The sequence below is a fragment of the Anolis sagrei genome, chromosome 5 (genome assembly GCF_037176765.1).
Source record: "Anolis sagrei isolate rAnoSag1 chromosome 5, rAnoSag1.mat, whole genome shotgun sequence".
In the NCBI taxonomy this organism is placed as follows: domain Eukaryota; kingdom Metazoa; phylum Chordata; class Lepidosauria; order Squamata; family Dactyloidae; genus Anolis; species Anolis sagrei.
In genome coordinates, this window is record NC_090025.1 from 165,981,338 (window position 1) to 165,996,333 (window position 14,996).

A 14,996-nucleotide genomic window follows, 5' to 3' on the forward strand; every position below is an offset into this window, starting at 1 on the left:
ATCAGGAAGGCTTCCATGTACAACAGGCTTCTCAGCATGAAAACATGGGACAACAGTATCTCCTCATGGCTGAGTTGAGCACATCCTCCGGAAGCCAGAAATGAAAAAGGGGGAAGCCTTGCCTCTGTCTGTCTACTGTCCGTCTTTGTTAATTATATAATGGCATTGAATGTTTGCCATGTATGTGTTCTGTAATCCACTCTGAGAGGATTACAGAACTCATAGAGCGGGATATAAATAAAGAATATAAAAATCAAATTAGGCAATCTGTGCCCCTCCAGATGTGATTGGATATGGTCTCTCAGCAATTTGAATAAATCTATAACAATAAAAATGTAATGTTTGTTTGTGGGGTTAACATAGCTCAAATACCACTGGGCGAATTGACACCAGATTTGGACACAATACTCCTATCAGGCCAATGAGTGACCATCACTCATAAAAACACTGAAAAACACAGCAGAAGAGACTTAAAAGCCAAAAAATAAAAATACATTACAACGCATACACAAAACCACATATATACACATATACACGAATATATACACACATATATACATATACAAACACACAAAACACATATACACAGAATGGGCCACAGCAATGCATAGCAGGGGATGGCTAGTCTATATAAATAAAAATGTAATGTTCGTTAGTGGGATTAACATAACTCAAAAACCACTGGACGAATTGACACCAAATTTGGACACGACATCCTTAACAGACCAATGAGTGACCATCACTCATAAATCCCCCCTAAAAAGCAGCAGAACAGACTTAAAACCCCCAAAAGCTAAATGACAATACGGAAGCAGATGCCCGGTTTACTAACCGTGGAGCCCTTGCTTTGCAGAGAGCAGGAACACCCCTCTCTCAAGCGCTGCCTTGGAGCCCAACTTTTTTCTGGCCTATGTCTAGAGGGAAGGAATGAAGGAGAAAAAGGGGAAGGAAGGAAGGAAGGAAGGAAGGAAGGAAGGAAGGAAGGAAGGAAGGAAGGAAGGAGAGATGGAGGGAGGGAAAGAGGGAAAGAAGGAAAGAAGGAAGGAGGGAAGGAAAGAGGGAATGAAGAAAAAAGCAGAGAAGGAAGGCCTAGTTTCCAACAGACCTCACAACCCCTGAGGATGCTTGCCATAGGTGAAATGTCAGGAGAGAATGCTTCTGGAACATGGCCATACAGCAACCCAGTGATTATGGCCATGAAAGCTTTTTATAACACAATTCACCTTAGTTTGTGGCAGACACAAAAACGAATTTTCTGGAGAATGACAACTACTTTCAAAGTAAATACCTCACAATTAAACAGGAAATAACACTTTCAACCCAGGAACATATTTTTTTTTCCAAATTTTGTAATTTTCATTCCCACAGCACCTGATAATGAATAAGAAACTAAATGGATGGAAGAACCGAAGCTGTACCTGGGAAAAAACTATGAGGTGCCTTTTCTCTTTTCCTAAAGTTTCAACAAATCAGAACAAGGCACACACTAGTCCTGAACCTTGGTGGATTCTCAAGAGACCCAGAAGATGACTTTCCTCCTTGCTGCTTAGACAATGGGAATCTCTTTATCGGCTCCCCCCCCCCCCGCCCCCAGGAAAGAGTTAACGTGGCAGAAAGAAACCTAACACTGTCTCTTCCAGTTGGAGAGCCCAAGCCGAGAGGGAAGGGAGCCTCTCGGGCGGGAACGGCCCCATCGCCGGCGGTTTGAGGCGCTCCTGCCAAAGACAAGCTCTTAAAGCCATGGGATTCCGGGCGGGCTTCGCTCGCAGAGGTTGGCCAACGAGCAGAGGGCGCTGAGCAGCGAAGACACTGCAGCCGAGGAGCAGAGGACAGGGACGGGACTCTCCCCTCGGGTGAGCCAGCCGGGGACAGAGGGAGGGGGACTGGCGAGGGGGAGATTGGCGAGGGGAGGCCCGTGCCCAGCCTGGGAGGGGAGCCCTTCTTCTCTTCTGCTGCCACGTTTGTGGGGCGCCGTGGCATTCTCCCCTCCAAGACGCATCCCAACCCGACAAACTTTCCAACTCCATTCTTGCAGATGACTCGGATTCATGCAGGCTCCCTCTACACCAGGCATGGGCAAACTTGGACCTCCCTCCAGATGTTTTGGACTCCAACTCCCACCATTCCTAACAGCCTCAAGCTCCTTCCTTTCCCCCCTCAGCCGCTTAAGCGGCTGAGGGGGGAAAGGAAGGGGCTTGAGGTTGTTAGGAATGGTGGGAGTTGGAGTCCAAAACATCTGGAGGGCCCAGGTTTGCTCATGCCTGCTATACACGGACCTTTTAATGCAGTTACAAACTGGTGTTGAAGAAAGTGGGTTTTTATAAATGGATCTGCACTGTAGAATCAATGCAGTTGGATACCACTTGAATTGCCATGGCTCAGTGCTCCTGAGAGCTCTAGTTCCCTCAAGGTCTTCTGCCTTATCTTCCCAAGTGGAAGGATGCATCACCAAGCTACAACACCTAGGATTCCATAGCATTGAGTAAAGTAGCAGGTAAAGTGGTGTCAAACACCATTAATTCTACAGTGTAAATACTCTCAACAGGGACCACTTTGACCAGTGACCACATTGACCAAGGAGGGATCACTTTGACCAAGGAGGGACCACTTTGACCAGGGGGGATCTTTTTTGACCAAAGAGGGATCTTTTTGACCAAGGAGGGATCTTTTTGAACAAGGAGGGACCACTTTGACCAAGGATGGACCCTTTTGACCAAGGAGGAACCCTTTTGACCAAGGAGGAACCTTTTTGATCAAGGAAGGACCACTTTGACCAAGGAGGGACCACTTTGACCAAGGAGGGACCACTTTGACCAGGGACCACTCTCCAACATTAGTACCACAAGGGTTACCAATTAGTTTTTGGTCAACTTTAGATACAGTTTGACTATTTGGGGTGCTGATTCAGAAAATTGCATTTGATAGACCACATCAGCTCAAGTTTCTGATACAGAACATATGCCATCCAGTAGTCGCCATCCGCTCACCCAGAGAAAACCGTATTTGTGGTAGTAGTAATCTTTGTCTCCCCTCCCAACATCCCCATTGCCACTGCACTATAACAGGATTTCATTATATCAGTTGCTTCCGTTGCCACATGGCTTTGAGGCAATGGTGTAGTAATGGTGAGGCCATGGACCTTATTTTTGTTCTTGCAGACCATGGACCACAAGTTGGAAACCACTGCAATTGTTTACATGTTAGGAGTTTTTAAAAGACCAGAGGATTTGGGACAGATATACAGTTTTGAATGAGGGGGTGAGGTTTCCCCATCATAATATTACTAGTTCTCCAGTGGGAAGAAAAGAGAATACAAGTATCTGTATTTTTCAATTAATAGCAGCGTGGAATTAAAATAAAATGGGTGTGTGTGAGCGCCTTCAAGTCCCTTATCAGCTTAGAGGTTCATAGTGATTCCATGAATTTCATAGGGTTTTCTTAGACAAGTAATGATCAGTGGTTTTACCACTTCCTGCCTGTGAAATGCCCCCTGCAGCACTTGGTATTCATTGATGGCCTCCCATTCCAATAACAAATCCTGTTTAGCTTCCAAGATCAAATGACTCTAGTGCCTTTAGGGCAGTGGTTCTCAACCTGTGGGTCCCCAGAAGTGTTGGCTTTCAACTCCCAGCAATCCTAACAGCTGGCTGGGATTTTTGAGAGTTGTAGGCCAAGACACCTGGGGACCCACAGGTTAAGAACCACTGCTTTAGGGTATTAGTCTGTATTTTAAATGGAGAAACTTCATGACCATTCATGTAGTTCCTATCCAATCTCCTTCCTCGCCCTCCACAGATGCTTTTAACAAAACAAAACAAAAGTGATAAAAAATTCTAGTCAGAGATTTCCCATGGTACATCTAGTCTGTTTATTTTGCATTGAGTAGGAAGTTTATTTTAGACGTTTCTAACATTTATGAGAAAACTTGGCTTTCTCCATTCATTTCATCAGAGTCACCTGCAAATGTGGCAGCACCATCTAGTGACTGGTTCATCCAAGAGAGACATTTGTCACTGTACAATGGCCTTTGCCTCTGCAAAGTTGTCATTTATAATCTATGTTGGAAGAAAAATATCTGTGCCTTTCACAGCAGCTGGAGAATGACAACTATTATCCCCATCCAGCTGGTTGGAGGCTACCAGATTAGGAAGAATTCACACAATCCATCTTGGTCTCTGGACTGCTGTGAGTTTTCCAGGCTGTATGGCCATGTTCTAGAAGCATTCTCTCCTGACATTTAGCCCACATCTATGGCTGGCATCCTCAGAGGTTGTGAGGTCTGTTGAAAACTAGGCAAGTGAGTTTTATATATCTGTAGAATGTCCAGGATGGGAGAAAGAACTCTTGTCTGTTTGGAGCAAGTGTGAATGTTGCAATTGGTCACCTTGAGTAGCATCGAATGGCCTTGCAGCTTCAAAGACTAGATGACACCTGCCTGTGGGAATCCTTTGTTGGGAGGGGTTAATTCACCCTGATGGTTTCATCTCAGAAATTCCCCTGTTGTCTGAGTGTTCCTCTTTATTTACTGTACTGATTTTCATTAGAAACAACTTATTTAAAAGAGATAACAACAACAACAACAACATGCATCTTATTTATTTAGCATTATGAGTTCAAATTCTGAGAACTGGAGAAGGATATAATTCGAACAACCTGTCCCTCCTTGTTGCCTCCGAGGTAGGCATGTAGCTGGGGGGAGGGGGGCTTGAGGGGCTTCAGCCCCCACTCCCGAAATTCTCATGGTGGTCCGCGAGAAGGTCTTACTGGTACATTATTTAAACTGTTATGTTTATTCATATCATGATCTGATTACCATGCTCAATATATCCCATATGCATGGGGGTATTGGAATAACGATACAAAAATTAAACTCAGCCCCCCCCCCCCCCCCCCCGGAATCAAAATCCTGGCTACGGGCCTGCTCCCATAGATAATCAAGACATAATAGGCCGTCCTTTCACATTCCCTTATTTTTAGTTCTCCTGATTTTCCTTGTTTTCTCCCAGCAGTTCACCATGGAAGCTACCTGGCTACAAATCCCCTTGGCCTTCCTCATACTTCCACTGTTGGTGTTTGGAGCTCCTGCTGATGAATCTGCTCCCCAAGATGTTTCAACTACCTTGAGGGATTGCAAGCGTTGCTGTGATCCCCTGGATGTCTCTACATCTGAGTCCCATCATGGCACAAGTCCCCGCTCCTCACCTTATGTAATACCAGAGGTGCGTCCATATATCAACATCACCATTCTGAAGGGTAAGTGTAGAGCAGCCCTCCAGAGCCTTCCCTTTTCCTTCTTTTGATGTGTCTTCCCAACCTAGGATCACTAGGTTAGAAGCTCCCTACAAGAAGAGAACAGTTTTTTGATGATAGGCCTTTATAAAGTATCAACTACAATGTAGTCATTGGGTGAGTGTCTGTACATATTCAGTAAGAACCGTGTATCAAAGGAAACCCTATCCCATGTTCAATTTGCTAGATCCTCCAGTTGATTGCATTAGAAGATGTAGCAAATTTCTAGAGAGGATATTGTATGGTATGCTGATAATTGAATGGTGTTTGTTCATATCCACGGTTTCATGTAATTGGGTTGATTTAGGTTTTTCAGGCTATATGGTCATGTTCTAGAAACATTCTCTCCTGACGTTTCACCTGCATCTATGGCAGGCATTCTCAGAGATTGTGAGGTCCTCACAACCTCTGAGGATGCCTGACATAGATGCAGGTGAAACATCAGGAGAGAGTTTTTCTAGGACATGGCCATATAGCCTGAAAAACCTACAACTCAGTGATTCTGACCATGAAAGCCTTCAACAATCCATTTTCATGTAATTGTTGTTTGAGTGGAAATATATCTTTAATAGATATGGGGGGTTGACTATAGAATCATACATTAGTAAGAGACCACATCCAGTCCAACCCTCTGCCATGCAGGAAAACACAAACCACTCCAACAGAAGTCCATTTCATGCTAAGTTTAGCTTATGTACAGCTAAATAAACTATGACTGGCATCCTATTAGTGACATGCAAAGCACCATGTAAGTGAATGGTGCTTTCATTTTTCTTTTGGGCATTGTGGAGATCAGATTTTTTTTCTTTTCTTATACAATGATCAAAACCTCTCTTAAATCTTACTTTTTACATGCTGCACTGGCCACAGACTTCTTCTGGCTGATGGAAAGTGGGAGATGGCAGTAGAGAACCATCCAGTCATGAGCATGTAGATGGATGTGCAGTGATGAGTCCATCTTCTGGAAGTCCTGGAGGACCACATCATTGCTCTTAAATCAGCTGCAGGCATATAGCCGAGTGTTTGCCCACCACTGCCCTCCCTCTCTCTACTTCCCAATAAATAGCTGAATGTGTGGGTACAGAATGTAAAAGGTAGATTTTTGCAAAGAGGGAGGGGAGAGAAGAGAAGACAGGATGTAATCCGCTCAAGTGATGATTAACGGCATTTATCATAATATAGGATTTTTACCTATATTTCTCAGTGCTGATTATAAGTCCAACATATGGTGATCCTAAGGTGAACCTTTCACAGGGTTTTCTGGGGCTGAAAATCTGTGATCGCCTAATGGGTTTCCATGGCTAAGCAGGAAATCACATCCTGGTCTCTAGAGTCATAGCCCAATGCTCAAATCTGGTTTGTCCATCCCTTTGGTGGAGATTTCCCCAGTTTGGTGCCCTCAGATGTACCAGACTACAATTCTCACTGTAGTTCTTCTAGTTGGGGTGATGAGAGTTGTAATCTGATCTTTCTAGCACAGTGATTCGCAACCTGTAGGTCCCCAGATGTTTTGGCCTTCAGCTCCCAGAAATCCTAACAGCTGGTAAACTGGCTGGGATTTCTGGGAGTTGTAGGCCAAAAAACCTATTGACCCACAGGTTGAGAACCACTGGTCTAGAAAGCATTGTGAGTCAGAAGGATGCCATATAAAGTCTTATAGTTAGTTTCATTTATAGGTAGAAAAAAAAAGATTCTGTAAAAGTCCAGGATCCCAAGACCTCCAGTTCTGGAGATCAGATGTATTGCAGATTTCTAGAGTAGACAAGTAGAGGCTAGTCTATCCATTTCACTGTAGAAGAGCTACAGCTTTTATAATATATAACATATATAATAATATGTATAATATTGTATATCTGTAAATCAATATCTATATATTATTTGAACATTTCCTTTCTCTGAGGCTTCCAAAAATCTTCTTTTCCTTCTCCTACTGTGATTTCTCCTATAGCTGAATTTGCTTTCCATCGTGCCCAAAACACCAGTGCCCCATCACTGCTGCTAGTTTTTGTGCCAGCATTTAATCACAGTTATCAAGAAGATTGCAGAAATGTGGAAACACACTATGAGTCAGGGCTTCCAGATCACCCACATAGGCCGGAAGTACTTAATAAGAACCCTGCTGAAATAAATCAAAGACCTGCCCAGTATTTTGTTCCTGCATTGACCACCAAAATACCCATGTGAATCCCACATGCCTAACACTGGCACAGTCATATCCTTCCACTGCTATTCCCTATTAACTAGTACCCAGTGGTATACTATATTTGATAATAGTGATAGTCTATAAATAACATGACTAATAGCAATTGGATACTTTCTCCTCCTTGAATTTGTCAAACCATCCCTTTGAAATACCACCAGACAATCAAACTAAATATACAAGGGGAACACATATTCCTTATAAAAGAACTTCCCTCAACTGGAGTTCTTTAAATATACACACCTCAGCAATCAGATTTGTAATCTATTAATCAGGCATAAAGTAAAGCATGCTAAATGTAAGATACAGAGGAAAATTATGTGGCCTTTCACCACTTGAGGGAGTAGCTCTGCAACAAACATGTTAACATCACCCTGAGTTGGTGTCCATTATTACATCTTGTGACAGGAAGTTCCATAGTTCAGTTCTGTGAAGCAAAGAACAGGGTGGGCATCCTGTATTCAGAATTCCAAAATACTCTAAAATCCAAAATTGTCTACATGAGTGGCTGAGATAGGAACACCTTTGCTTGTCAGGATCCAGTTTCCAGGCCCTTGGGTTTGGCACTGAAAACCAGGGTCCTGACGTAGGACATTGATAAGGAACTTGCAGCTGCCGGCCTTGGAAGAAAATGGCTAGCAGATTGACAGGGATATTGCACAGGGTTTTTGCTTGGTGGGAAATGCATTTTCAAGTAAGTGGGTGTGTATATAAGGAGTGACCAACTGGCGCTGAGCAATCTTGGCTTTTCACATGTCCATGTTTCCAGCAGTAAAGTTTCTCTTGACACCGAAGCGCATTCCTGTGTTTTCATTGGGAGCAGCCGCTGTGAGCTGACATTTGCTGATGCTTCCATGTATGGTACACAAACTTTATTTCATACAAAAAAATATTATATAAAATTATCTTCAGGTTATATGCATAAGGTGTATATGGGACACTAATGAATTTCATGTATAGACTTCGCTCTCATCACCAAATATGTCATTATATATGTTTACACAAATACAGATAATCCAAAAATTTTAAAAAGTCAAAACACTTATGGTTCCAAGCATTTTGGAAAGGGGATGTTCAACCTATACTTCCTCTTATCCCTTCTGAATCTCCCACCAGTCTGGTTCAGTGGATCACACTGAGTTCAATATTAAATGTGTCTGAGAGAGAAGTAAACATATCTGTGACCTTATTCTCCATACCATGTATATGTTTATACTCCTATGTCTTATCAAACCCCAATTAATTTCACCCTAGGCTAGAAGACTCCTAGTACTGTGTGCTTTTTCACATATGGGAGTGAGTGGCTGGAGACCCATAGTATCCCTGAGATAATCACCCAGTCTTCTCTTTGCTTTTTTTCTCTTTTTGCAGGAGACAAAGGTGATCGAGGAGAACCAGGAATTCCTGGGAAATGGGGAAAAGAAGGTCCACCAGGAGAACAGGGAGCTCCGGGCCCAAAGGGCAGCAAGGGACAGATGGGGACCCCAGGGGATCCCTGCAAACACCAATATGCTGCCTTCTCTGTGGGCCGCAAGAAGGCACTCCATAGCAGTGAGGGCTACCAGGCCTTGATCTTTGACTCTGTGTTTGTGAACCTCTACAGCCACTTTGACATGTTCAAAGGCAAATTCTACTGTTATGTGGCTGGTTTATACTTTTTCAGCCTCAATGTCCACACTTGGAACTTCAAGGAGACCTACATGCATGTCATGCGGAATGATCAGGAGGAAGTCATCCTCTATGCCCAACCCAGTGACCGCAGCATCATGCAAAGCCAGAGCCTGATGCTCGAACTACGGGAGAATGATGAGGTCTGGGTTCGCCTCTACAAGCGCGAGCGCGACAATGCCATTTACAGCGATGATGTGGACATCTACATTACCTTCAGTGGCTACCTGATTAAGCCTGCTCTTGAATAGATGTTTTCTCCTCTGCCTCCTGAATGTCTGATATGCCTATGAACTGCAGCAGATTATACGCAGAAGCATCAAAAGGGAGAAGAAGAGGAGTTGAAACATAGCATGGAAAATTTTCTTTTTCAGACTGTAACTCTTAACATTCTGGAAACTGTAGCACAAAAAGGAACTCTTCTAAGCTCTGGATCAAGGAGGAGCAGGCTACACACTTGTTATCCCTCTCACCAAAGCTGCACACCATATCTGGACTTTAAGGCTTGGGGAGGATTTTTAAAAGTATTGTTTAAAAGGTCCAGGTGACACATTATTATAAGCAAAATTGTGACCTCTGATAACTTCACGAGGCACATTTTTAATTCGGGGATATCTAAACAATGGGGAATTGCAGGGCCAGAGGTTTCACAGGTGGCCTTTATGGCTTATGTGGCCTGTGGACAGCACAATTTTTAGATGTGTGTGTGTGTTTTAAGTCGCCATATGCTTGTTATAGGGTTTTTAAAGGCAAGGAATACCTAGATGCAATTTTCCCATTCTTTCCACTGAAATATACCCTACAACTCCTGGTATTCTTTTATGGTCACCCTTCTACAACCACTTTGACATGTTCAAAGGGCTAAACCTGCTTAGCTTTCAAGACCAGACAGGATCTGGTGTCTTAGGGATATATAGGCAGGATACAACTCTTGTTCCTTTGCTTAAAAAAGAAGGTGTTATATATCTAAGAGTGTGCACTGAAGAAAAGCAGCTATTCAGAATTGGAAGGCATCATTTATCTTCCCGTAACAGTTTCTGATTCATTCTCAAGCTTGCATGTTTTGCCAAATAAGGCTATAAGAACTAGGATCCCCAGGTTTCCTGAATATATCTGTGCTCCAACAACCTGAGAATTTACCCTCCACTTTGACTGTTTGTTTTTTGGTTTGTTTTTTTGTAGTATTTGAAGTTACTATCCTGATCTTGCCCTTGCTTGTTGAGATCAGTTGGGCTACATTTCCATTATCCACATGGCTAAAGACAGTGGGAACTGCAAGTCATCTTGAGGTAACAAGGTTGAGGAATATATGGAAATAAATCATGCCATTTTGGGGGGCAGAAAATGCTCAAGTCATCATGGTCCTGAAGAGTTGTTGGCTCCCAGTAATTCTAAAAGATAGTTTTCCCAAGAACTAGCTACTTCAGGCATGGGTAAATAAGGAGGAAAGAAGATATCTAAAGCAAGTGTTTTCTTTCTGATTCTTACAAGTGTAATCTTCTGAGACGTCTTATGTGAACCTTTCTGAAAACTCTAATATTAGGATGGTGAAACAATGTTACCATCAGTGGTGCTAAATGTCAATTCCCATCACCTTTCAGCATGGGCCAGTCTGACTGAGGCTGTAATCCAGCAATATCTATAGGGTTTCATATTCTTCATACCTGCTCTATAGCGCTACCTTGATATTATAACTTAACTTTGCTAGAAATAGCAGCTTCCAGATGTATTGGATTCCCATGCCTATTGTCCCCATCAGCCCTTTTGCTTGGGGTTTAGGGATATTATATTTCAACACATTTGGAAGGCATGAGATCACAGAAAGCCATGGTATTTTAACATAAATGTCTATCTACAAATAGTAGAGAGATCCAATGTACAATGTGCTTCATGGGTGCAACTACAGATTGGGGGCCAAATGAAGGCATTGCCCCCCTAATAATAATTCTGCCTCCAAAATTAGTTTTTCCCTTTAGTTCCCAAATGAGACGTTAAAAATATTAATACCTAGAATGGTTATAGTTTGCATTCCCTTGGTATCTTTGCCTACCCCCCCCCCCCATTTTTGTGGTCTAAACTATACTTCTAAATGCTCAAATGGAGATTTTAAGTAATTGCAATATTTTATTTTTGCAACAGCAGCAAAACGGTTTCTGAAAAATTAATTCTTATTTGAATGGGCAATGCCCTCATCATACTGTTATCCTCTTTAGCTGCATCATTGCACTCCTCTCTGTCATTCCTTCTGTCATTCCTTCTGTCAATTTCTGTCATTCCTTCTGTCAATTTCTGTCATTCCTTGAAGCTGATAGAGATAGATCAACAAATGAAAACTATGTATCCCATCTCCTGAATTTTACAGGTTTTTCTAGGTATTTGGATAAAGCAGGCACAGGTGAACTTTTTTGCCTTAGGACCTCATTGAGGGCTCTTGGCTGCAGCATGTCTTCCTCCCTTGTTATTTTGGCATAAGGACGCGGTGGCCAGGAGGACAAGGAAAATGAGGAAGGCCTGAGGTAAGCACCCAGGGGGCCACATCTGCCCCCCGGGCCTTAGTTTGCCCATGCCTGAGATAAAGTATACAGCGGTGTGCAGTTTTATTTTGACCTAGGAGTTAGTCCTGCAAAGCAGAGTGACTTGAACAAGAAATGGAATTCCTCCTCCCTGCGATGCGCAAATTATGGAACCAGCTGTTGTATATTTGCAGCGCCTGGCGTCCCTCTGTCTCTCGAGGGAACAGCAGGAATTTCTAGCATGGAATCGCTTCCAGACCTGGGCTTTGAATCCTTCGAATCTTTGCCTCCTTTCCAATGTCAACAGAGCTCTCAGATGCTTCTTCAAGGCAGCTGCAGTTAAACTGAAGGACAGCTTCTTTTAGGTTCTCTTGAGACAGATTAAGCTCTTGCCTTTCTCTACTCTATTCTTTTATAAATGTTAAGGTAATAGTATTCATACTGACCCATTGATAAGTCAACCCAGGGTTTGGGGGCTAATTTTTTTTTTTACTAAAATCTCTTTATATAAGAAGATAGAGGGCAATTGGTTTGGAATCAAAACAGTAATTACTTACTTTTTGAAAGTAATATTCTAACCTCTGGTCAAGAGATTAACATATATATGTCACCAGTGTGGGGGGGGGGGGTGAAAGTGTGTGCTAGGCTGGCTGCTTGTTTGTTTGTTTGGTTGGTTTTTGGTGCTAAAGAAAACTTCCAATTCTTGGTGCTAAAGAAAATCTTTTGGTGCTCTTCCAGGACACTAGAAAAGAATTAGTGTTTGCTGGCAGATATATTGGGTTAACATGGACACAGTAGACTGTGGAATTTATGGTGCTTTATAGAAAACTGAAACCAGCCAAGAAGAACACTTGTGCTTTGTATATATACATGTGTATATAGCCTAGATATTAAATTGCCTTTATTGCACTTTGAGATGGATTTCCTTCCTTCATTACCTTTCCTCTAGTCTGCCAAATGGTTATGAGACTGTGTCGTAATGATGTAGACCCATCACATATCATTTCTGTTCCAGTACTCAGGAGTCTGCTAAATTTCAGGCCCTCAAGTATTGCATATTTCATTTTTGCAATGGCAGCAAAATTATTTCCGGAAAAGATCAAAAATTAGTAAAGAGTGAGAAACAATGTTCTGAATTTCATTTGGAGTATTCACTCTGCCAATTTTCAGCCTAAGCAATTGAGCAGGTTTTCCAATATGTCTGGAATTAGAACAGCTTGTTAGTATTGATGTCTCCCATCTCTGGATATTTAAAGCATGTGTTCTATGTATGATAGAATTTTTGAAAAATGATCAATTCATCAAAAATGGACTAAAATGTAATTACCTCCATTTTCTGTCTACCAAAATCAATTGATTAAGGTGGATGAAACATAGAGAAAACCACATGGGTAGTGTAGATGAAGGTTATATCCATGCTATAGAATTAGTGTAGTTTGACACCACTTTAACTGCCATGACTCAATGATATGGAATCATGAGAGTTGTTGTTTGATGAGGCACAACTTTGCAGAGACCTTGTAAAACCACAATTTTCATGATTCTACAGAATTGAGCCATGGAAGGTAAAGTGGTGTCACACTGATACCTCTTTAACTGCCTCTGGATGAAATTCGTAATTTAATTCAACACCGACATGTTCAAAACTATGCTGAAAAAGTGCTAAGCTCTCAAAATCTGAATGAATACATCTGCCATGTAATACCCCCCCCCCCCCCCCCCCCCGTGCATTGGAGAAAATAAACACATCATAACCTCAAATGAACCAAGAATGCAGGTGGCATTTGAAGAAATGCAACCAAATTGAGAAGAGGACATTTTCACATCCCTGTGTTGTAATGGTTTCAGACAGCTGTGAAGGTCAACTTGAAGGCTCCTCCTTCCAGAATAATGTTAGCTTCTTGGTCATAAATCAAAATGGAAGCACAACAACTAGCACTAAGAGAAATGCTACAATTCCTAGCCCACAAGAAAATGTTAGGGACTGAAATCCAGTTTCCCCTCTGTGTTTCCACTAGAAATGTTCCCCAGCATATAAATTAGCTTTAAATGTGAAATGGTGGTTGTCAGGGCTTTTTGGCATTTGCTCTTAGGCTCTGGGTTTGTGTTCTAGAGAAGCTAGAAAAGCTATAGGGGAAACTTCTGCCATAATCCTGTTAGCAAGCAATGATTTCAAGGCTTATTCCAAAGTGAGCATTTATAATATTACTTTTATCTAATGGTGATAGCAGATTTCATATTCGTGAGGAGGTTTATCAATTTAAGTTGTAGTCTGAACTTTAAATTAGCTATACAAGGTGCTGAATCTATTCTGGCCCTAGGATTTAGCATCTTGAAAAATTTATTTGAAGCTTGGGTAACTAAAACCAAGAATGGACATGCAAGTCCCAGCCACAACTGTTTCTATCCAATTCTTTTGTCAAATCACAGCTACACCTGCAGGTGGGCGAAAATTTAGTTTCAGTTCAATCCTGATAACAATAAACCTCAATCTGTCTGTTTCATTGTATTTGCAAGAGAAACATTGTTCAGTCTTCATATAGGGAATAATTGAGGATGTAGGTATACTTGGCCTTTAGAAAAAGGGTGGAGAGGTAAATAATAATTGCCTTCAAAAATCTTTAGGTATGTCACATGGAAGATGGAGCAAGCTTTTTTGTCCAGCTCTAGATGAAAAGATCAGAACCTATGGATTCAAAGAAAGGATATTCTGACCATTGGATAGAATTTCCTGACTGCAAGAACTGTTTGAATGTGGAAAAGACTGCCACAGAGAGGGAGAATAACAATAACAAAAACAACAACAACAACAACAATAATATAGAGGGGGGGGAAGAGTTTCCCCTGATATTAAGTCTAGTTGTGTCTAGCTCTAGGGGTAGTGCTCATCTCCATTTCTAAGCTGAAGAGCCAGCATTGTCCATAGACATGGCAGGCATGACTGTATGGAGCACCATTACCTTCGAGCCGGAGCAGTACCTATTGATCTACTCAAATTTGCATGTTTTCGAACTGCTAGGTTGGCAGAGCTGGGGCTAACAGCGGGAGCTCACTCTGGGATTCGAGCTGTCAACCTTTTGATCTGAAAGTCAGCAGCTCAGTGGTTTAACCTGCTGCGCCACCAGGGCTCCATACACACACACACACACACACATTCATAAACATACACACTCACACATACACACCCTGATTTTATCATAATTGTGCAGGTTTAATATCTCTTGTCCAGTCATGGTTTTGGAGTATTGTGAAAAATTAGCATCTATTGTACAGTTTCTAAACAGTAAAAAAAATCGCAATAGTTTATGGTATACACTTTTAAAATG

At 42.0% G+C, this 14,996-nt stretch overlaps 1 protein-coding gene across 2 annotated transcripts; it reads left to right on the forward strand.

Annotated features, from left to right (window-relative positions):
• The first annotated feature begins 1,634 nt into the window (after positions 1-1,634).
• C1QTNF6 (C1q and TNF related 6) lies at positions 1,635-11,136 on the forward strand. 2 transcript variants are annotated; one of them, XM_060776994.2, is made up of 3 exons: positions 1,635-1,853; positions 5,007-5,253; positions 8,861-11,136. In XM_060776994.2, the coding sequence occupies exons 2-3, from the start codon at positions 5,016-5,018 to the stop codon at positions 9,406-9,408; spliced, it is 786 nt and encodes a 261-aa protein (XP_060632977.2). In that variant the 5' UTR covers positions 1,635-1,853; positions 5,007-5,015; the 3' UTR covers positions 9,409-11,136. The 2 variants fall into 2 exon arrangements, with proteins under 2 accessions (XP_060632977.2, XP_060632976.2); XM_060776993.2 differs by having other exon boundaries at positions 5,010-5,253.
• Positions 11,137-14,996: the final 3,860 nt, after the last annotated feature.